This window comes from Lepus europaeus, chromosome 10 (genome assembly GCF_033115175.1).
Source record: "Lepus europaeus isolate LE1 chromosome 10, mLepTim1.pri, whole genome shotgun sequence".
Classification (NCBI taxonomy): Eukaryota; Metazoa; Chordata; class Mammalia; order Lagomorpha; family Leporidae; genus Lepus; species Lepus europaeus.
In genome coordinates, this window is record NC_084836.1 from 65,581,318 (window position 1) to 65,604,053 (window position 22,736).

General features: G+C 37.6%; 2 protein-coding genes across 2 annotated transcripts; one reads left to right on the forward strand and one right to left on the reverse strand.

The window, feature by feature from the left end:
- The first annotated feature begins 214 nt into the window (after positions 1 to 214).
- Positions 215 to 1,168, forward strand: LOC133767705 (olfactory receptor 6C6). Its single transcript, XM_062202141.1, has one exon. It carries the CDS (start codon positions 224 to 226, stop codon positions 1,166 to 1,168), a length of 945 nt encoding a protein of 314 aa, XP_062058125.1. The 5' UTR covers positions 215 to 223.
- A 9,041-nt stretch (positions 1,169 to 10,209) lies between these two features.
- On the reverse strand, positions 10,210 to 11,172 carry LOC133767706 (olfactory receptor 6C6-like). Its single transcript, XM_062202142.1, has one exon. The coding sequence runs from the start codon at positions 11,167 to 11,169 to the stop codon at positions 10,210 to 10,212; it is 960 nt and encodes a 319-aa protein (XP_062058126.1). The 5' UTR covers positions 11,170 to 11,172.
- Between the last annotated feature and the right edge of the window lie 11,564 nt (positions 11,173 to 22,736).

The following is a 22,736-nucleotide window of genomic DNA, read 5'->3' on the forward strand; positions in this document are numbered from 1 at the left end:
AGGATACTTTAGAATTTTTGTAGGAAAATGGAATTAAAATATGACATTTGTACAAAACATTTTGAACCCTGTGGCTATATTTCTCATAGCATTCTTTTTCCATGAACTTCTTGAAGTCTCCTTCGATGCATAGATATATATGAGCATCTGCATGTGTATATGAATATATTTAATTTTTCTCCTTTTTCCCAATCTAAATTTGACAACGCTCACAGAAGAAAAAATGAAGAACCAATCAACGGAAATCCAGTTCATTCTTTTAGGATTGACAGATAACCCACAGCTGCAAGTTGTGATTTTTCTGTTTCTATTTCTCAACTACACCTTGAGCCTGATGGGAAACGTGGTCATCATCCTCCTCACTCTTCTGGATCTTCGCCTCAAGACTCCAATGTATTTCTTTCTCCGTAATTTCTCCTTTCTGGAGATCATATTTACAACTGTGTGCATCCCAAGATTCTTGATAACCATTGTGACTAAAGACAAAACCATCTCTTATAATAATTGTGTAGCTCAATTATTTTTTATTCTTCTACTGGGAGTTACAGAGTTTTACCTCCTGGCTGCCATGTCCTATGACCGCTATGTCGCCATCTGCAAACCGCTGCATTACCTGATCATTATGAATGGCAAAGTGTGCTACCAACTAGTACTCAGCTCCTGGGTAACTGGATTCCTGATCATCTTCCCTCCCTTAGTCTTGGGGCTCAAGCTAGACTTCTGTGCTTCCAAAATAATTGACCACTTTATGTGTGAAACTTCTCCTATCCTGCAAATATCTTGCTCGGATACCCATGTGCTAGAGTTGATGTCTTTGGTCTTAGCTCTGGTGACTCTTGGGGTCACATTGGTGTTGGTGATTATCTCTTATGCTTGCATCATTAAGACCATTCTGAAATTTCCTTCTGCCCAGCAAAGGAAAAAAGCTTTTTCCACCTGTACTTCCCACATGATTGTTGTCTCCATGACATATGGCAGCTGCATCTTTATGTATATTAAACCATCAGCAAAAGAAAGGGTGACTATATCCAAAGGTGTTGCTTTGCTGTATACTTCAATTGCGCCTCTTCTGAATCCCTTCATTTATACCCTGAGGAACCAGCAGGTGAAAGATGTCTTCTGGGATGTAAAACAAAAAATCTTGAGTTTTTCAAGAAAAACATTTTAGGGATATCACCCCAAGTACAACTTTACCATAAAATATGGGAAAAAAAAAGACATTTCATACGTTTCTTTCCATCATGTCTTTCTACCTTGTCAATGATCTCATGTAGGAAACTCTCTTGAAGAACCTTGTGGCTCTGTTCCACTTTTATGGTCTGCACTCCTTTACAGTCTACTCTTTCTTATGAAATATTTCAGTTCTCACTAATGTGACGTCCTTGCCATAACGTTTTCTGAGCTCTGTGTGTGTGTGCATGTGTGTGTAACTAACATGAGGTCTCTGTGTACCTGTGTCTGGCTTATTTCAATTAATATAATGGTGTCCAGCTCCATACATTTTGTTGCAAATGTCCTCATTTCATCCATTTTTGTGGCAAAATAATCTTCCAACATCATATTTTCTTTTTTCATTTTTTCCCTCAATGGACACGTAGGTTGATCCCATGTCTTGGCTGTTAATATTGCTGCAATGGACTGGGGAGGTCAAGTATCTTATATGCTGATTTAATTTCAGGTATGTACACAGAAGTGGGAAGCTGGGTCATACGGTAAAACTAACTTCAGTGTTTTGAGTACCTGCCATGTTCTTACACATATATTATTTTATTTTTTCCCTTTTGCTATCTGTTTCTAGAAACCATGACTTGAATAAAGCCCACCTGGTGCAACTATAACTGGCTGTATGGAATTTGTTGGGTAACTGAATATATTGAAACTATGTAGCTGCCTTTTCCCAGGTACCCTGTGGGGCTCAATCCTTATCTTTATAAAAAGCTTTCACTTGGGGCCGGCGCTGTGGCACAGCAGGTTAAAGCCCTGGCCTGAAGAACCGGCATCCCATATGGACGCCGGTTCTAGTCCTGGCTGTTCCACTTCCAATCCAGCTCTCTGCTATGGCCTAGGAAAGCAGTGGAGGATGGCCCAAGTCCTTGGGCCCCTGCACCCACGTGGAAGACCTGGAAGAAGCTCCTGGCTCCTGTCTTTGAATCGGTGTAGCTCCGGCAATTGAGGCCATCTGGGGAGTGAACCAGCGGATGGAAGGCCTCTCTCTCTGTCTCTACATCTCTCTGTAACTCTGTCTTTCAAATAAATAAAATAATTTTTTTCTTTTGACAGGCAGAGTGGACAGTGAGAGAGAGAGACAGAGAGAAAGGTCTTCCTTTGCCGTTGGTTCACCCCCCAATAGCCACTCTGGCCAGCGCACCACACCTATCAGAAGCCAGGAGCCAGGTGCTTCTCCTGATCTCCCATGCAGGTGCAGGGCCCAAGCACTTGGGCCATCCTCCACTGCACTCCCAGGACACAGCAGAGAGCTGGCCTGGAAGAGGAGCAACCGGGACAGAATCCGGCGCCCCAACCGGGACTAGAACCCAGTGTGCCGGTGCCACAAGCAGAGGATTAACCTATTGAGCCATGGCGCCGGCCAATAAAATAAATCTTAAAAAAAAAAAAAAAAAGCTTTCACTGCCTAAGGGACACAAACATACAGACCAAATATTGCTTATGGCATGTGATTCAGGGCATAAAAAAGGCCTGCAAAATAGCATGGGGCAGGTAAATTGGCTTCCGTGCAGTTTTTAGAGACGAGAGGACTTTCAGCGGAAAGTAGTAATAATGCTGAGACTAAAAATATGTGTAAGGAAAAAAGACTGGAATATGAATCAGGGCAAATAAAACAGAGGTGTTAAGACAACTTCACACATTTAGAGAATTGGTATACCTAATGGTTAGAAAAGGGTTTTGAAACACTCAGCTAGGGGCCATAAAACTTACCAAACACTCTTTGGGGCACTGAACAGATTATGCAAACTTTTCATGCCTCAGGTTCTACATAGGGAAAGTAGAAGTGCGATCTATAACTCATTGTTCAGTAGAACTGTTCATCCCCCAATAAAAGGTAGCATTTAAATTCTGAACAGCTCAAAAATGTGAGGCAATTCATTCTTTAAAAAAAAAAAAAGATTTATTTATTTGAAAGTCAGAGTTACAGAGAGAAGGAGAGCAGAAAGAGAGAATCTTCTATCCGCTGGTTCAGTGGAGCAGCTGGGACTCGAACCCATGCCTATATGGGATGCCAGCACTGCAGGCGGTGGCTTTACCCTCTATGCCACAGCACCAGCCCCTGCAGCTAATTCTTGATGCGCTGATGTAGATAGAGACAGCAGTAAGTCTGGAGAAGTGGAAGGACCAATCGCCAAGGGTCTCGTTCAGTAGAATAGTATTGTGGACTGTAACTTGCTATATCCATAACTTCCACTTTGTTTGTAACAATAGCCAAGATTATTTTAGAAGCCATACTTTTTCTATTTATTTTTCTATTTGAAAGAGAGACAGAGAGAACTCCCATCTGTTGGTGAACTCCACGTGCACCTGTAACATGGAGTTCGGGCTGGAGGGAACTTCGGTGCCAGGTGTACACTCCTGGTCTCCCATGTAGGTAGATGGACCCAAGCACCAAAGCCAGCACTGATGTCTTCCAGGTTCTGCCCTCATTTCAAAATCTTTTACACCAAAATAAACATCTTTATATTCCCTTTTCCAGGAACATTATGGAATACCCTCATATACATTAAACGACTTTAAGGAAGCATTTTATAAGCATCTCATAGAAGTTTTGGGGCACATAGAAATTACTGAAATGAGTATATTGTCCAAACAGCTATATTTCTTATCAAATAGGCAAATTAAGCAGCAACTGTGTTTTAGGATGTTGTATTGTAGGTAATTACTATCTGTTTCATCTCTGCCTTGGTAGATATTGAGGTATGTCTTAAATTCTAATTACTCATTTTTTTTTCTGTCAAAACAATGTCAGTTTCATAACTTTTTTTCGTAGAGTTGATGTTTCCTGGAGAAAGGAATACTTTAATATCATGAATCACAGACTCATCTATGACCTGAAAGTTTTCTGTTTTTTTTTTAAACTTTTATTTAATGAGTATAAATTTCCAAAGTACAGATTATGGATTACAATGGCTCCCCCCCCAAACTTCCCTCCCTTTTCCCACTCCCTCTCCCCTTCCATTCACATCAAGATTCATTTTCAATTCTCTTTATATACAGAAGATCAGTTTAGTATATATTAAGTAACGATTTCAACAGTTTGCCCCCACATAGTAACACAAAGTGAAAAATACTGTTGGAGTACTAGTTACAGCACTAAATCACAATGTACAGCACATTAAGGACAGAGATCCTACATGATATTTTTTAAAAAATTGATTAATTTCCTATGTAATTTCCAATTTAAAACCAAGTTTTTTTTTTCATTTTCAATTATCTTTATATACGGAAAATCGATTTAGTATATACTAAGTAAGGATTTCATCGGTTTGCACCCACACAGAAACACAAAGTGTGAAAATACTGTTTCAGTACTAGTTATAGCATTACTTCACATTGGACAACACATTAAGGACAGATCCACATGAGATGTAAGTACACAGTGACTCCTGTTGTTGATTTAACAATTTGACACTCTTGTTTATGGCGTCAGTAATCTCCCTAGGCTCTAGTCATGAGTTGCCAAGGCTATGGAAGCCTTTAGGGTTCGCCGACTTTGATCTTATTCTGATAAGATCATAGTCAAAGTGGAAGTTCTCTCCTCCCTTCAGAGAAAGGTACCTCCTTCTTTGATGGCCCCGTTCTTTCCACTGGGATCTCACTTGCAGTCTAATTACTCATTTTTAAATAGTCCCTTAAGTCATCTACTTATTCCCATGGGAAAAAGCTGTAAACCCTGTTTTTCCTTCCATCTCTCAAACCCTCTTCCTTACTGGCCCTCCCCACTCATTTCAGCAGTCAAGGTTTCCTGGGGTCCTGGTTTAATGTAATAAACAGGTGCATGGACACAAAACTTTAGAAACATCTCCCTCATTGTATTATGTACAAGAGATCTGCAATTAGCTTTTAGCTACACTCACTTCATTTTGATTCTGATTCTACACATGGATACAAACCTTTAGAAACATCTCCCTCATTTTATTATGCACATAGACACTGGTTCTCACCTCTGAGTGAACTTCCTCCTAGGATTCCAAAGCAAAGAACAAAAGTGTTTGCTTTTATCAGAGCTTTAGAATTCATGCTATGAATTTTAACCAACAGCTAATTACCAATATTCTAGTTCATTTCTCCTGAGTATTTTGTGAAGTAATATAATGTAACATAAGATAATATAACAATATAATATAAATCCGATCTTCCTGCCCCTTTTAAATTCCTCTCTGCAACACAGAATCTGAACGCTTTAGAATATGACACATGAATGGTGTTCTCATACCCCAGGCTCTGCACTTCACTCACCTACTGTCTGGCAGCTCCATCAAGGAGTATTCCCTAGTTAAACGGATTAAAGAGAGCTTTATTCTCATGTCTTCAGTAAGCTTACGCCCGACTGTGCGTTTTCTTTCTGTCTTTTTTTTAAAGATTTATTTATTTACTTGAGAGGCAGAGTTACAGACAGAGAGAGGGGGAGAAAGAGATGAGAGAGAGAGAGAGAGAGAGAGAGAGAGGTGTCTTCCATCCACTGGTTCACTCTCCAAATGGCCCAAAGGCTGGAGCTGGGCAGATCAGAAGCCAGGAGCCAGGGGCTTCTTCCGGGTATCCCACTTGAGTGCAGGGGCCCAAGGACTTAATTGTGCTCTGCTGCTTTCCCAGGCCATTAGCAGAGACTGGATCGGAAGTGCTGCCCATACTGGATTGCAGTGCAGGCGATGCTTAACCTACTAAGCCCCAGCATGGCCCCCCCTACTGTACAAAACAACTGGATCTTCCAGGTGCACAACTCAGGAGGTAGAGCACAGTGCATGAGAGCTTGGATCAATTGTTACTTTAATCTTGGTCATTTTTGCTAAGGTATGCAGCGATCTGGCAATGCAGTTTTGCTTTTGAATAAGGACAATTTATTCATGTCCTTCAATAAACAATTTGCCCCAATTTAAATGTTATATTGTGAAATCCATGCATCAAGATAGAAAGAGTGTGAGAAAATATCGTATTGGCTGCAAAACTGACACAAACAGGCATTTCTCTTTTTTGGTTTTAATTATTATTTTTAAAATTTAAGCACTCATGTGTAAGGGAGAATATGTGGTATTCTGCTTTATAGTGTTTTGTTAAACTATATTTTAAATGTCAAATAATTGTTAAAATTATATATTATAATTTTTTACTTAAAAATTTAAAGTAATTTTAAATAAAAATTTTAAAATTTCTATGAGTGAAGTTGAACATTTCTTCATTTGATTATGGTTTATAGCCCTTGCCTATTTTCCTATACAACTATGGTCTTTTTTATTTATTGAACACTTTATTCAGTGGAGCATTATGGCTTTGGATTAATGTAAAGTAAAAAAGATTGTTATGTCAAGAATTTTTAAAAGAGGAAAAAAAAGAGTGGAGGCTGAGAGAAACGACAGACACTCCTTTCCCCCCATACGGAGGAATTTGATTCTGACTAGAAAAAATTAATTTTTTGAGAAAGTCTGAGATAGGTTGATTTAAGTGTCCACATTAGCTCTTTTTCATTCTGTACAGAAATCTCTTCCCGCTTTCTGAAGGGCTGGGTCGCATCTTCGTGACATACATCTCGGCGTTATTCGGTTTTCAGTGCAGAACAGTCCTTTCAGAGGCGCACTTCCTCTCTTAGGAAAGGCGGGCCCTGGGCTCAAACTTCCTCAGACCTGTAAGTGGCGGTGACGTCAGCCCATTCTCTTCCAGGATGTCGACGGAGCATCACTTCCAGCACCATTATCATCGCCTTTATTGTTATTATCATGTTTTTAAGACTTTCGAATGTACCAAGCAACAAATGAAAGTAATTTGAATTTCTTAGTGATATTTGAATGCTATTATCACCTCTCTTTATGCATCCTCTGATTCACTTTGGTTTAGTCCTTTTTTACCACCGTGTTACCATAAGCCTTAATTTATATTTAATTCATTTATCACTCCTTTTTATGAATTATTATGAAAGTTTGTGAAATATGATGAATTATTATGAAATAGGAAAGTGATAGTTATATTAGGTATGTGGATGATGACATTTGCTAAGTTGATTCTTATGATTCTGTTTCAGTAACAGGATCAAATACAACTTGAAAATTAAAATACAAATTAATTTAGTTGTAATATAATAATTATAGGCATAATTTTTATAGCTAATTATCAGCTTTGAGAAGTAACAGTGTTGTACAGTATTATAATTCCTGGACAGGAGTTTGTATGCTTAGTGATGACCAAAGTAGTTTATATGTAGACCAGAAGTATATATTTTTTTTAGTTGACAGATAGAGTTAAGACAGTGAGAGAGAGAGAGAAAGCAAGGTCTTCCTTCCGTTGGTTCACCTCCCAAATGCCGATCCAAAGCCAGGAGCCAGGTGCTTCCTCCTGGTCTCCCATGCGGGTGCAGGGCCCAAGCACTTGGGCCATCCTCCACTGCCTTCCCGGGCCACAGCAGAGAGCTGGCCTGGAAGTGGGGCAACCGGGACTAGAACCCGGTGCCCAAATGGGATGCCAGTGCCACAGGCGGAGGATTAGCCAAGTGAGCCACGGCACCGGCCCCAACCAGAAGTATATTTTGACAACTAGTAAGTGCTTATGTGGAATTTACTAATTAAAACATAATTCAAACTCTTTATTCTTGAAAATGGCTTTTAGCCAAGAAAAAACCTAACTATTGCTCCAGTCAGAACTTGTCTACAGGGCCCGGTAAAATCATGTTTTCCAGCTGGACCATCAGAGGAATCTGGAGCGACATAATTGGACATCATGGACTTCCACATTGACGATGGCCTGGAACAAAAAATACTCATATATAACGGAAGTACACGGAGCCAGCAGGTGCAAAATACGCTTCATCCCTCCTAACTCTCCCCAACACTGGCGTCACCCTTGGGATAGAGCTAGTAATAGAAGCAATGACTTGCAGTTTCTGAGGCCATGGCTTTGATTATTTTCAGTGAATCTGCACTGAATTATATGATGCTAAGTTAACATCACAGGGGCTATCACTTCCTAGATAACCCTTCCTGGCATGAGTCTAGCTTAGTTTATCAAGTAGACAATTTTGTGCAAAAACCCAAAATTGGAAGAGAAATGGAAGCAGTAGTTCTTGAAGGTCTCTGTATTCAGACTGGCGAACAAATGTGAAATCCACTTAGTTGCACTAAGTGAGAAGGACCCACTTTACCACAAAGACTAGTGGTGCACACCTTCGCAGGAATCATAGAAAGTCACTTCCATCTCCCACTAAGCTTACCGGAATTTTTCTTTCCAGAGTTTCACCAAGAAATCTTTAGTGTTAGTGTGCTCGGATTTCTGTCTGGTCTTTGGACATGTGATCCCTAAGGGAGAATATGTGGTATTCTGCTTTATAGTGTTTTGTTAAACTATATTTTAAATGTCAAATAATTGTTAAAATTATATATTATAATTTTTTACTTAAAAATTTAAAGTAATTTTAAATATAAAATTTTAAATAAAAATTTTAAAATTTCTATGAGTGAAGTTGAACATTTCTTCATTTGATTATGGTTTATAGCCCTTGCCCATTTTCCTGTACAACTACAGTCTTTTTATTTTTTATTTATTGAACACTTTATTCAGTGGAGCATTACGGCTTTGGATTAATGTAAAGTAAAAAAGATTGTTAAGTCAAGAGCAGGATGATTGTTAGTTCCTACTGCATTCAAAAAAATGAATAGAAGGAGTTAATTTGGACTGAGCTGTGCCCCTTTATGAGGAACAAAAGGCATGTTGCTTTCCCTGCGCCCTTTTTTCCCCCTTGAGCACACTCTGCAGCTTCGTGGCCTTGCAGGGTGGGAGTTCAGGAAGAGCGTCACCAAGACATAAGACAGCAACTCCTTTCAATTGAGTCAGCTTTGTCAGATAGTTTACATCCAAAGGACATTATTGAAGGACAGGCACTTTCAGGGATCGGCATTTCTGAACAAGGGATGCACTCACTTTTCATCCTGATGAGGGTCAGTGACTGTCTTTTGGAGAGATTACTTAGAGAATTATACCAAGGCGTTGGGAGAAAGGAGGGGAAACTGGCTGTCAAAGACACCAGACACACTGCTAAATGACATCAGTAAAAAGATGAACAAGCACGGACACAGGTAATCATTGGGGTGAACCTCAAGAATATGATACTGAGTAAGAGAAACCAGACCTCAAGTTCCTACTAGGTGGTTTCTTTTACAAGAAATTCTCTAAAAGATAAAACTGGGGCCAGCGCTGTCTTGTAGCCGGTAAAGCCACCGCCTCTAGTGCTGGTATCCCATTGAAGTCCTGGCTGCTCCTCTTCCAATTCAGCTCTCTGCTATGGCCTGGGAAAGCAGTGGAAGATGGTCCAAGTCCTTTGGCCCCTACACCTGCATGGAAGACCTGGAAGATCCTGGCTCCTGGCTTCAGATTGGCGCAGCTCTGGCCATTGGGGCCAATTGGAGAGTGAACCAACAGATGGAAGACTCCCCCCCCCCCACCTCTCTCTACCTCTCCTTCTCTTTCTGTGTAACTCTAACTTTCAAATAAATAAATAAATCTTTAAAAAAAAGACAAAACTGATCTATTATGAGTGGAAACATCAATGTGTACCCTAGTTGAACATCATATGGAGGTGGCCTGTGGGCAAGGAAATGACTATGAAGACACAATGTGGACTAAGAAGTACAATGCCAATGTTCTGTAGATTGCTACATGAGAGTGAATATGTGTTTAAAAGTATTGGTTCAAAATGATTATATTCTGCTTTATATAAGATATAATTAATTTGTCAAACATGATAAAAGCAGAAGTACTAAAGAAACTTCTAGTTTACAAATTATTTAAATATATGGGAAATACCCCATATATAAAGAAATACTCCAGTTGTAGGTAAATTATACTTTGACTCTTTCATAGATTATTATCAATTGATTGTAGGCTTCAGAGCCTATAAGGTAATATAAGCAATCAGAATGAAAGCCTAGAAGTCAATGATGGTATCAGAAAACAACAACTGGTAAGATGTGCAAATTGAGTCTGGCACTGTGGAGCACCTTACTTATATGCGGATTTTGTCTCATTGGTGTGAACATGACAAACCCTTTGAAGTATATCCTTGAGAGCTTCTTTTACCTGCTGGTTCCTTAGGGTGTAAATGAAGGGGCTGAGTAGCGGGGCAATGGAGGTATTGAGCACAGCTATTCCTTTAGTTAAAGTTACCCTTTCCTTTGCTGATGGTTTCACGTACATGAAGATACAGCTCCCATAAGTAATAGAGACGACCACCATGTGGGAGGAACAGGTGGAAAAGGCCTTTGTCCTTTGTTGAGCAGAAGGAAATTTTAGAATGGTTTTGATGATGTAGGTATAGGAGAGGACCACTAACAACAGCGTGACCACAAGTGTCACCACAGCTAAAACAAAAGCCATCAATTCTAGGAAACGTGTATCTGTGCATGAGAGTTGCAGGATAGGAGAAGTGTCACATAGGAAGTGATCAATAGTTTTGGAAGCACAGAAGTCTAGCTTGAGCCCCAAGACTAACGGAGGGAAGATGATCAGGAATCCAGTTACCCAGGAGCTGAGTACAAGTTGGTAGCACACTCTGCTGTTCATGATGATTGGGTAATGCAGCGGTTTGCAGATGGCGACATAGCGGTCATAGGACATGGCAGCCAGGAGGTAAAACTCTGTAATGCCTATTAAAAAAAAGAAGAACAGTTGAGCTGCACAGCTATTGTAGGAAATGGTTCTGTCCCCACTCAGAATGCTTATCAGGAACCGTGGAATGCAGACTGTAGTAAAGGAAATCTCTAAGAAGGAGAAATTTCGGAGGAAGAAATACATAGGAGTCTTGAGGCGGGGATCCAGCAGGGTGAGGAGGATGATGGCTGAGTTCCCCATCAGGCTCAAGATGTAATTGGAAAACAGAAACAGGAAAATCACAATTTGTAGCACAGGGTCGTCTGTCAGTCCCAGTAGAATGAACTCTATCTCCTCCGATTGGTTTTTCATTTCTCTTTTGTCTTGTCAGATCTACAGAACATAAAAACTAATATCACCAGCAAAAAAAGACATTTCTTAACTTTAAGCCACAGAAAATTTCCTATACAGAAGCTTACATATGAGCAAATACTTTTGTAAATCAACCTAGAGATCACCACAATGTCCTAGAACCCATCAATCATATTTATAAGGACAGCAAGAGAGTCTTCCGAATTACATATGTCCTCCTTACCACTTTCCAGAATGCTTGGTATCAGTCATTAGAAATGTAGTTCCGGGGCTGGCGCTGTGGCATAGTGGGTGGGGCTGCCGCCTGCAGTGCCGGCATCCTATATAGGTGCCCATTAGACTCTTGGCTACTCTACTTCTGATCTAGCTCTCTGCTATGGCCTGGGAGGGCAGTGGAGAATGGCCCAAGTCCTTGGGCCCCTGCACCCACGTGGGAGGCCTGGAAGAAGCTCCTGGCTCCTGGTTTCGGATCAACCTAGCTCCAGCTGTTGCAGCCAATTCAGGGGTGAACCAGTGGATAGAAGACCTCTCTCTCTCTCTCTCTCTCTCTCTCTCTCTCTGCCTCTCCTTCTCTCTCTGTGTAACTCAAATAAATAAATAAGTCTTTTTTTAAAAAGAAGAAAAAAAAGAAGAAGACCTAAATGAAAGATCTCTGTGAGTGAGATCCCAGTGGAAAGAACGGGGCCATCAAAGAAGGAGGTACCTTTCTCTGAAGGGAGGAGAGAACTTCCACTTTGACTATGACCCTGTCGGAATAAGACCAAAGTCAGCGAACTCTAAAGGCTTCCATAGCCCTGGCAACTCATGACTAGAGCCTAGGGAGATTACTGACGCCATGAACAGGAGTGTCAAATTGTTAAGTCAGCAACAGGAGTCACTGTGTACTTACATCCCATGTGGGATCTGTCCTTAATGTGTTATCTAATGTGCAGTGATGCTATAACTAGTACTGAAACAGTATTTTTACACTTTGTGTTTCTGTGTGGGTACAAACTGATGAGATCTTTACTAATTATATACTGAATCGATCTTCTGTATATAAAGATAATTGGAAATGGAAAAACCTGGTGTTAAATTGGAAATGGCATAGAAAATTAATTAATTTTTTAAAAAAATATTATGTAGGATCTCTGTCTTTAATGTGCTGTACACTCCTATTTAATGCTATAACTAGTACTCCAACAGTATTTTTTTTTTTCACTTTGTGTTGCTATATGGGGGCAAACTGTTGAAATCGTTACCTAATATATACTAAACTGATCTTCTGTATATAAAGAGAATTGAAAATGAATCTTGATGTGATTGGAAGGGGAGAGGGAGCGGGAAAGGGGAGGGTTGTGGGTGGGAGGGAAGTTTTGGGAGGGGGAAGCCATTGTAACCCATAAGCTGTACTTTGGAAATTTATATTCATTAAATAAAAATTTAATAATTAAAAAAAGAAGAAATATAGTTCCACATTTTGGTTAGCGTTAATTTGTGATATTTTAAACATTTTATTTCAATAGATCATTTACGTATTAAATTTTTTGAATTTCTGAATTTAAGTGATATCTCAAGTAATTTATTGCCTGAACAACACAAAAGATATAGGAAATAATTTTTATCCCATTTGACATAATAATTAGCAACTTAAGGATTAATGTAGTAGTACAAGAAAATTCTAAGAGAGAACAGTTCGAACAGAAAACTACAAAGGAACTTAAACCGAGTCTCTGCTGTAGGATGATTGTGGTCCCATCACCAGTGGTGGTTTGTGAATATAATCGAAAATAAAGAAGATGACAACTTTAAAAAGCGAGTAATCATTTACTCGCTGAAATAAAGACTGCTTCTCTTTTGTAGTTTCCTATTTTTGTATTCTGACTCCTACACGGTCTTAACAAACAAAAACAACAAGATCATTATAGAAAACAGTAATGACAAGTAGTGTGTACACTAAATTGCACAAACTGGAGGCAGACGTCTCCATGCCCTAGGCTCAGCCAGTACTTGGGGTGCTCGCATCCCTTATGGGAACACTCAGTCCAGATGTGGTTCCTCCACTTCCTATCCAATTATCTGCTTATGTGCCTGTGAAGGCAGTGGATAACCATCCCAGTACTTGTGTTCCTGCCACTCATGTGGGAGACCCAGATGGGTTCCTGGCTCTTGGCTTTGGGCTGGTGCAACCATGGCTGTTGTGGGCATTCGTGGAGTGAAGCAGGGGATGGGAGATTCTCTCTCTCTCTCTTCCTCTCTCTCTCTCTTCCTCTCTCTCTCCCTCTCTCTTACTCTCTCTCTCTCTCTCTCTCTCTCTCACACACACACACTCATTTCAAATAAAAGTAAAAAAAAAAATTTAAAAAACAAACTTTTGAAAATGAGCCAAGTGGTGTTTGACATATAGCAATGCAATGCTAAGTCATATTTTTCAGAAAATTGTGCTTGTAAGATGATTACATAAGAATAGTGACAATTTATCATTTTTGCATTGAATAATTCGGGAACTCAAGAAGCTTGTAAATGCACTTTTTACAGCATAGTTTACAAAAGTTGAAATAGTGTATCATTTCCTGATCAAATTTAGTTGTAAAGTAGAACCAAAAGGATACATTGTAGTAATCTGTATTTAATGGATATGGTTTATATCCAGAGAAATAAATCTAAATTAAGTCAATAAGCAAAAATTTCTCTATTTTACTATTTAACTCCATGAACCAAAGCTCAACAACTTGATTCTTGATTCAATGAAATTGATTGTTAAATATATCTGTCAATGTCAGAAATAGGGAAAATCTTTTTGCTTTTCTTGTGAGGATTTTCATCCCCTCATTTCTGATGATACATCACTTTCTGCCCAATACCATTTCATTATGAATAGTCTAGCAATGCTACAGAGATAACAAGAAATAATTGCTTGTTATAGAGTTACAGTTTTGAATACAGATAGGGCCTGGTAACCTTTAGAGAAAGATAATGTTTTGTAGAAGCAGATAAATGTACAAATGACTCTAGGACATATTTTGAGAAATGAAAAACAAAATGAAAAAGGAAGATAATGGATTCTGGGAGTCTTTATATATGCTTTTTAAAATTCGGAGAATGAGTTCAAGGAAAAAATAAAGATTTAAATTGTGTAAGTAAACTTGTAAGTAGAGGAGTAATATAGAGAAAATATTTCATACAGAATTTAATACAGAATCATTTCCTAAAGTGTAGAATGAACACACCAAAAATATTTTAAGCCACCAAAGGCAAAACAGAGAAATTTAAAATTTAGTAAGTTTCAAATTCACAATGAGTGGTGGGTTCACTACTGAGACACATTTTGGAGAGTATATACTGTCTTACAAAAATAACGATATTCAAATACCAGACAAATAAATTAAAATTAAGTAATAATAATAATAATAATAATACATGAATCTACTGTGAACTGAATATTTAACAACCATTATTCTCAATTATTTATATATTTTATGCTGGACAAAGTGATTAAATACAAACAGTAGACCTGTATTGAGGTTTGCATTTAGATCAGGGGAACAGATCAAGAGAAGCTATTTTCAGAAGACATGGTTTAGAAAACAAGTTATGGGACATTTCTTGTAAAAGCAATTAGCATCAACTCTAGGAAAAATTGCTTCTTAAGAGTTTCTATCATCAAGTCAAATCATTTTTTAAAAAGCCATTTAAAATTAAGCTCATATAAAAATGGAAACTGTAAAATCATGTGTTTATGCACTGAAGATATTCACAAAATTAGCTCCAGCTTCTGAAATATAATTGTTTAGAAAACATATCACATGCAGAAATAAATATATAAAGAACCAAAAGCTAAAAAATGTGAAAGGTCTTTCCAGTGTTAGTACCAACATTTTAGGAGGAGATACCTGATTCAACGGATCCTCGGTCGGTTCCTAAAAGGATACGGAGGGATGAGATGGATATTCCAGGTGGATGGAGCAGCAAGAACAAGAGAGGAGCGGGTGGCTCAAGCATGGCTTGTTTGAAAACAGTATTAGGGTTCTTCCATTTAATCATCTCTGATAGAACCATAGACTAATGGAAAATACAGCGCACCTCTGCCTGGATTTATTTAGTCTAGCACACTTAGGTCATTGTGCAGCAATACATTACAACACGTTCTCATTTGCACCAACCAGCCCATGGCAACATTGGCACAAATGAATGATTATTTAATGCATCAAGTACAGTTTCATCATATCAAGCCATTGGTTCACCCTGATTCAACAATTATTTCTGCCATCTGAACCTTTACGTACACTGTATAGGAAAACAATGCAAATTACATTATGAAATCAACAGAATACAAGCCAAAGAACTTAATTATATTTAGTTTTGTTAGATATCACAAATATCTGATCAATAATTAAGATAAAAAGTCTTTTGAATTTAAATAATTATTGCATATTATTTGCAATATTTCACCAACCAGCATCTATAAGTCAAAATGTGAAAGGTGGTAATAAGATTAAACATTTAATAGCTTAGCAACTCCTATTATAAATTCTTTTTAAAATAAATATATTTATCCCTATAAAGAGAACAGATTTCATGTGTTTCATGTATAAATATACAATTCTGTACATACACACATTTGGGCAAACTATCTTCCCATCAACACTGAACTCACCATTGTGGTAAACACAGGACACTGATGTCTTTTCATTCTACTATAAAACCTGTGACTGAGTTACATGTTGTCTTACAAATATTTTCTTTGAGCAAATCATGATGCAATAGTAGGAGACCATTAAATTTCCCTCCTTTTTGCAATTTACTACAATTTGCTCATGTTAAGTATTGCATACCTTTCAGAATAAGACACTGTGCAATACAAAAATTAACTGTCTGCTAAAACTGCGGAGAATGTATGCTTCCTGCATCTTACAGGAAAATATTTAACAACAAAGAATTCTCAGGGCAACTGAGATTCAAGAACATCATTTCCTTAGGGGTTGCCGAATTGTGTCTTACAGAAGGGCAGTCTGCAGACATAAACATACACGAATGCAAGCACACATTTCCTTCTGTTAACTATACTTCTAGAGGATTCAGTAAACAATGCCGTGAGATTTAATTGCCTATCACATGCCATTCTTTGGAAATCTCAGATATATAGCTGAGGATTTAGAAACAGAAAGAAAGAAGGATTTTTTACATGGATATAAAAAGTGTGAGTAGAAGACAGAAAATACAACCTGATGAAGACAAATCTATCTCAAGCCAAATGTGTTATAAATACTATTTTATCCATTTTACAATACATTTTCTGAAACACTCCAATTTATAAAATTTTTTTTTGTAACTGCATGGTCCTTCTTTGTGAGGATATACCAGACCTTATTTAACTGCTGCTTATATGTAGGCTGGTAGATTGATTCCAACTTGGAGAATTACAAAAAAAGTACAAATGAATAAAACCACATATGTATTTTTATAAAACAGTTTTCATGACGTTGAAAGTCATAATGTTAATCCTTCAAGGTATATTTCTATAATTAGATTGATGAATCAAAAGGATACCCTGTATACTTTTTTTAAGCCGTTACTAAGCTGTTCTCTGTATGAAAGGACATAAAAAAAAGATTACTGACGCGATAAACAAGAGTGTCAATTTGTTAAGTCAACAACAGGAGTCACTGTGCACTTCTCCTCATGTAGGATCTCTGTCCTTAATGTGTTGTTCATTGTGAACTAATGCTATAACTAGTACTCAAACAGTATTTTACACTTTATATTCTATGTGGGTGCAAACTGTTGAAATCTTTACCTAGTATACACTAAATTGATCTTCTGTATATAAAGAGAATTGAAAATGAATCTTGATGTGAATGGAATGGGAGAGGGAGTGGGAGTTGGGAGGATTGTGGGTGAGAGGGAAGTTATGGAGAGGAAAAGCCATTGTAATCCATAAGCTGTACTTTGGAAATTCTTACTTGCTAAATAAAAGTTAAAAAAAAATACAGACATAATGTAATTAAAAGATAAGCTTATTTTAGTACAAATTTTTAAATTTATATATGAATTGAATACATAGTCATATATTGATGTATTTATGAATTGTCTATATACATCTTAAGCTCATTTTTTTACTGTTTGCCCCATTTCCTCCCACTTTGGAAAAATTGGATTCCACATGCAAAAGTTTGAAACAAGACCCTTACTTTATGTGCTACACAAAAATCAATTAACAATGGATAATAGTGCTATTGAGTTTTGAAGAATCCAACAGAAAGTAAAAATTATACTGAGCCTAAAATATGCGTGAAGAAAGAAGAGTAATACATAAACATTTGAAAAGAGCACAGAGGTGTTAGATAACTCAACACATTTACAGAATAAGTATTATCTGATGAGTAGCAAAGGGCTTTGAAATACTCCGCTGGGTTCAGTAAAAGCTTTGCCACATACTTTCTGGGACACTGTAGGTGTTATGCAAATTTTATGCCTCAGTTTCTCCATTTAGTAGAAACCAGTTATTAGAAGTGTTTCCTGTTCTGTAAAAGATGACAGTGAAATTCTGAACAATTCAGTAATGTGGTACAACCAGCGCTTGATGTCGTGATGTGGGTAAAGCAACAAGAAGTCTGGAGAAGTCAAAATCTCAAACTGTGAGGAGACTTTGCACATTAGAATAGCATTTAAATTTTTTTATTCATATAAGGTGAAGAAATGTCATGTATTCCATATATATGGATATAATAGCACAACGTGCTTCCCAGCCTACCCTCCCTCCCACCCATGCTCCCATCCACTCTCCTCCTTCCTTTCTTATTTTTTCGTTTAATTTTTACAATGACATATTTTCAGTTTATTTAATAAACACATTTATCGGGCCACTAAATAAATAATCCAACAAGTAGTAAATAGAAAACCACGGTTCCTCTAGAGTGTAGACAAGGGCTGAAACAATAATCAAATCTCACAATGTCAACTTTGCTCATTAAAACTGAAGAATATTTTGGCACTTAAATCTGCTTAACAGTAATTTCCAAAGATTTTCTTCACAAGAAGCACCAAGAGAGTTTCAGAAATGTTACTGTTTTCTTTCTCCCTTTCTTTTTAGTTGACAAGTAAAAAAATACACATATGGATGGGTAACAGCGTGATGGGGTATGTATGGATATATTGCCTAATGATGAAATCAGAATATTCAGTATAGCCGTTTCCTCATACTTTTATCATTTCTTTGTAGAACATCAAGTTACCATTCCTAGGCTTCTGAGTCATTATTTGTATGTCTGGGTTTTAACATTCTGTTTAACATACTCCAATCTCTCTCTACATCTCTCAGCTTCTGATAACCACAATTATATTTTTAACATCTATGAGATAACATATTTTAGACCCCACATACTAGTGAGATCATGTGATAATTGTTGCTCTGTGCTTGGCTTATTACAATTAACATAATGACCTCCAACTTGAACCATTGAGCAAATGACAAGATTTCATGTTTTGTCATTTCTAAGTAATATCCCGTTGTGTGTATATCCATTCATCAGTTGATGGATGCTACTGTTGTTTCCATTTCTGGGCTACAATGGTGAATGATGTGGTAATAGACATGGGAGTGCAATTTCTCTTCAACAGGATCCCATTCTCCTTGAACACATACCCAGGAGTGGGATTGTTGGATCATATGATAGCTCTACCTTTATTTTCTTGAGGAATCCCATACTCTTTTCCATATTGATTGTATTAATTTAGATTCCCACCAACAGTGTGCAACGTTTCCTTTTTCTCCACATCCACGCAAACTTGAGAAGAGCCAATCTCACTAACGTGGCTGAATATCTTATTGTAGCTTCAATTTGCATTTCTCTGATGAAGGGTGATGTTGAACAGTTTTTGCATGCTTTTGGCCATTTGTGTGTCTTCCTTTGAGAAATGTCTGTTAGATCTATTGCTAGTTTTTAATTGAATGGTTTGATTTCTGCTATTGAGTTATCTGTGATCTTTATATATATCCTGGATATTAATCCCTTGTCAGATGCACAGCTTGCAAACATTTTCTCCCATTCTGTGGATTGTCTCTTCAGTCTCTCAATCTATTCTTTTGCTATGCTAAAGCGCTTTGGTTTGATGAAACCCCAAGTGTCTGTTTCCTCTTGTATTTCTTGTGTTTATGGAGACTGATCCAGAAAATCCTTGTCCATTCTATTGTCCTGGGGTGTTGTCCTTATTCTTTATTCCAACAGTTTAAAAGCTTCAGGTCTAACATTTAGGTCTTTAATCCTTTTTGAGGTTGTTTTCTAAAGATTTCTTTACTTACATATTTTAAAGACAGAATAATGGGGGTGAGGAGAGGGAAAAGGGAAGGGGTAGGGAGGAAGGGAAGGAGGGAGAGAGAGAGAGAGAGAGAGAGAGATACAGTGGACAATACAGCAAGTGTGTTTCCCTATTAGAACAGAGCAATTCCATCTGCTGGTTTACTTCCCCAACAGGCTGCAACAGCTGGGGCTGGACCAGACTGAAGCCAGCAGCCTGGAACTCCATCTAGGGGTCCAACAAGCACTAGGCCCATCATCCATTGTCTTCTCAGGCTTATGGACAGAAAGAAGAATCAGAAGCAGAGGAACTGGGACCTGAACCAGCACCCCATTATAAGCTGGTGATGTCCCAAGTGGAGGCTTAACCTGCTGTGCCACAACACCTGCCCCAAGCTGTTTTCTTATATGGTGAGAGATAGGGGTCTATCTTCATTCTCATGGATGTTTATGTCCAGTTTTCCCTATATCATTTATTTTAAAAGACTCTTCTTTTTCCAATGCAACTTTTTCTAGCACCTTTGCCAAAAATCACTTAGCCCCAGATGGAAACCCCAGGATGGGTTTCCATCGATGGTATCTATTCTATTCAGCTTGTCTGTGGATCTGCTTTTTGGCCATACCATGCTGCTTTGATTATTGTAGCTTTATAATATATTTAAAGTCAGATAATATAGTGCCTCTTGCTTTGTCTTTTTTCTCAAGATCACTTTAGCCATTTGGGATGATTTGTGGATCCTTACAAATTTCAGTAGTGTTTTAACTAGCTCTGTGAAAAAAAATCATTGAGATTTTTCTAGGAATTACACTTAATCTGTAAACTACTTTGTACAGTATACACATTTTAACAATACTGCTTTTCCAATTCATGAACATTAAATGTCTTTTCATTTCTTCTAAAATTCCTTTCGCCAATAGTTTAAGGTTGTCTTTCTAACTCTTTTTCAATTGATCGAATATATTTACTCCCAGGTATTTTATTTTTATGTGTGTAACCATTTAAAATGGAATTATTTTCTTGAATTTTTAGATGACTCATTAACATAAAAAATCAAGTAGCCATCTCAAGTGTGTTTGCTCACTCATGACTCTGAACGCCATTCATATCTACATTATGACAGTAGGCAGAGATAAACAGGAAGAGAAAAGAAATCCTCTGTTATGCAAGGATAATTGCTGGAAGGGGCACAAATTGTTTCCATTGACATCCTGTGGCCAGAATCTAGTCCCCCGGAAGCACCAAGCTGCGAGGATGGGGAAGGGAATGACTATCTATTCTATGGAAGAAGTGGAGAGTGCTGAGAGCCAGTGTTGTGGCACAGCAGGTTAAGCCACTGCCTGTGATGCCCGTCATCCCATATAAGCACTTGTGCACACACGTGGGAGACCCGGATGAAGCCCTAGTCAATGCAGCCATTTGGGGAGTGAAGCAGTGGATGGACGATCTCTTTCTATCTGTCTCTCCTCGTTCTCTATAAGTTTGCCTTTCACCTAATTAATAAATCTTTTTAAAAATAAAAAGAAATATAAGCTTCTATTCTGTAGACAGTGTCACAGACAGCAGAAAAGAAACTGAAGTCCATATGAAATGTGAAATGCTAAGATGTGCATAACAAACTAGTAATAGTCTGTTTAGCTAAAAGCTCAGTTTTGTCTAAGTCCCTCTACACGCTCCATTTTATAGTCTCACCATTTATTCCCACACAAACTAACTATTTTTCTACTCCCAAATCTTAATTTAGACATCCGTGATTTCAAAGCATGAGAGTGTGTGTGAGAGGGCAAACATATTAGGGTCATTCATACTGAATTCCCAGGTATCTTAGTTTAAACTAGATTCTCTTCAAATACAAATGTTGCCTTGCAAAACGCTTGCTGTCTGGGGAGAATAGTTGTATAGCATATGAATTGGTGATCCTTTGGGAGGTGGTGGTTTGGGATCTTACACGCTTCTGAGAGTTCTTTGGAGTCTTCAGATAATTTCCTTCTGGGCACCAAAAGCATACACACTCCAATAGATCAAGAGCAGATATGTTTTATATGGCACTGTGTATAATACCTTGACGAGGAGTCAATCCAGAAATAAGTAAACTATAGGAACAAGGGTACTTAATGCACTAGTCTGACTGCAATAAAATAGCTATTCAAACCACTTCCAGGACTGCCAATGATAGATAGGTAAGAAAATGAAATTAGGATTGTGGGGTGGAATGGGATTGATTCAGAGAGGCAATGCATAGCAATGTACTCAGTTCAGCACAAGATAAAAGTAGGAATTACCAGGGCACAGATGATGTTGTTCTTGTGAATTTGTGTCTATGTTTTTAAGATATTTTTGTGTTTATGATAAATGATTGCATTTTTATGTTTTACTATATATCTTTCTAAGGAATCAAAAAATGAAAATAACTGATGTTTCTAAAATTAAAAATAGCACTTCCAACATGTTAGAGGTATTGTAACTCAAGTCTGTTAAGTTTTTCTTCCCTGAAACTTTTATATTTTGATTTGAGAAAAATGGAGAAAGAAGGTAAATGCAATACAATGATAATTTACAGTTGGAGAGCTTTAAAATTTTTAGATGTAACTGAAATTCAGAATATCTAATACAACTGAACTTTCACAGGCCCAACTTCTAATGGTTTCATAATGTGAATTTTATTCATTTATGCAGTATATGTTAGGGGATAATTGCTGTGTATGATTGTTGAAGTCAGACAAAAGAATGTTACAATGTGACAAAGTTTATTTAGGTTTTTATGTACATGAGTTCCTATAAATTTGCCTATTATTTTGTTTCCTAATGTGAATTTTATTCATTTATGTAGCATATATTAAGGGATAATTGCTGTGTATAATTGTTGAAGTCAGACAAAGGAATGTTTCAGCATGATAAAACTTTTATTTAGGTTTTTATGTACATGAATTCCTTTAATTTTTGCCACAGAGCATTTTGTGTAATGCAGAAAATTCTACAGTGGATTGCTACAGTAATCTGAAATTGAAGGAAATGCCCAAGAAAACAGAGACACCACATTCACTAATGTATGCCCATATTATTATTTTTTTATTTAATGAATATAAATTTCCAAAGTACAGCTTATGGATTACAAAGGCTTCCCCTCCCCACAACTTCCCCCCCACCCACAACCCTCCCCTTTTCCACTCACTCTCCCCTTCCATTCACATCAAGATTCATTTTCAATTCGCTTTATGTACAGAAAATCAGTTTAGTATATATAAAGATTTCAACAGTTTGCCCTCACATAGCAACACAAAGTGAAAAAATAC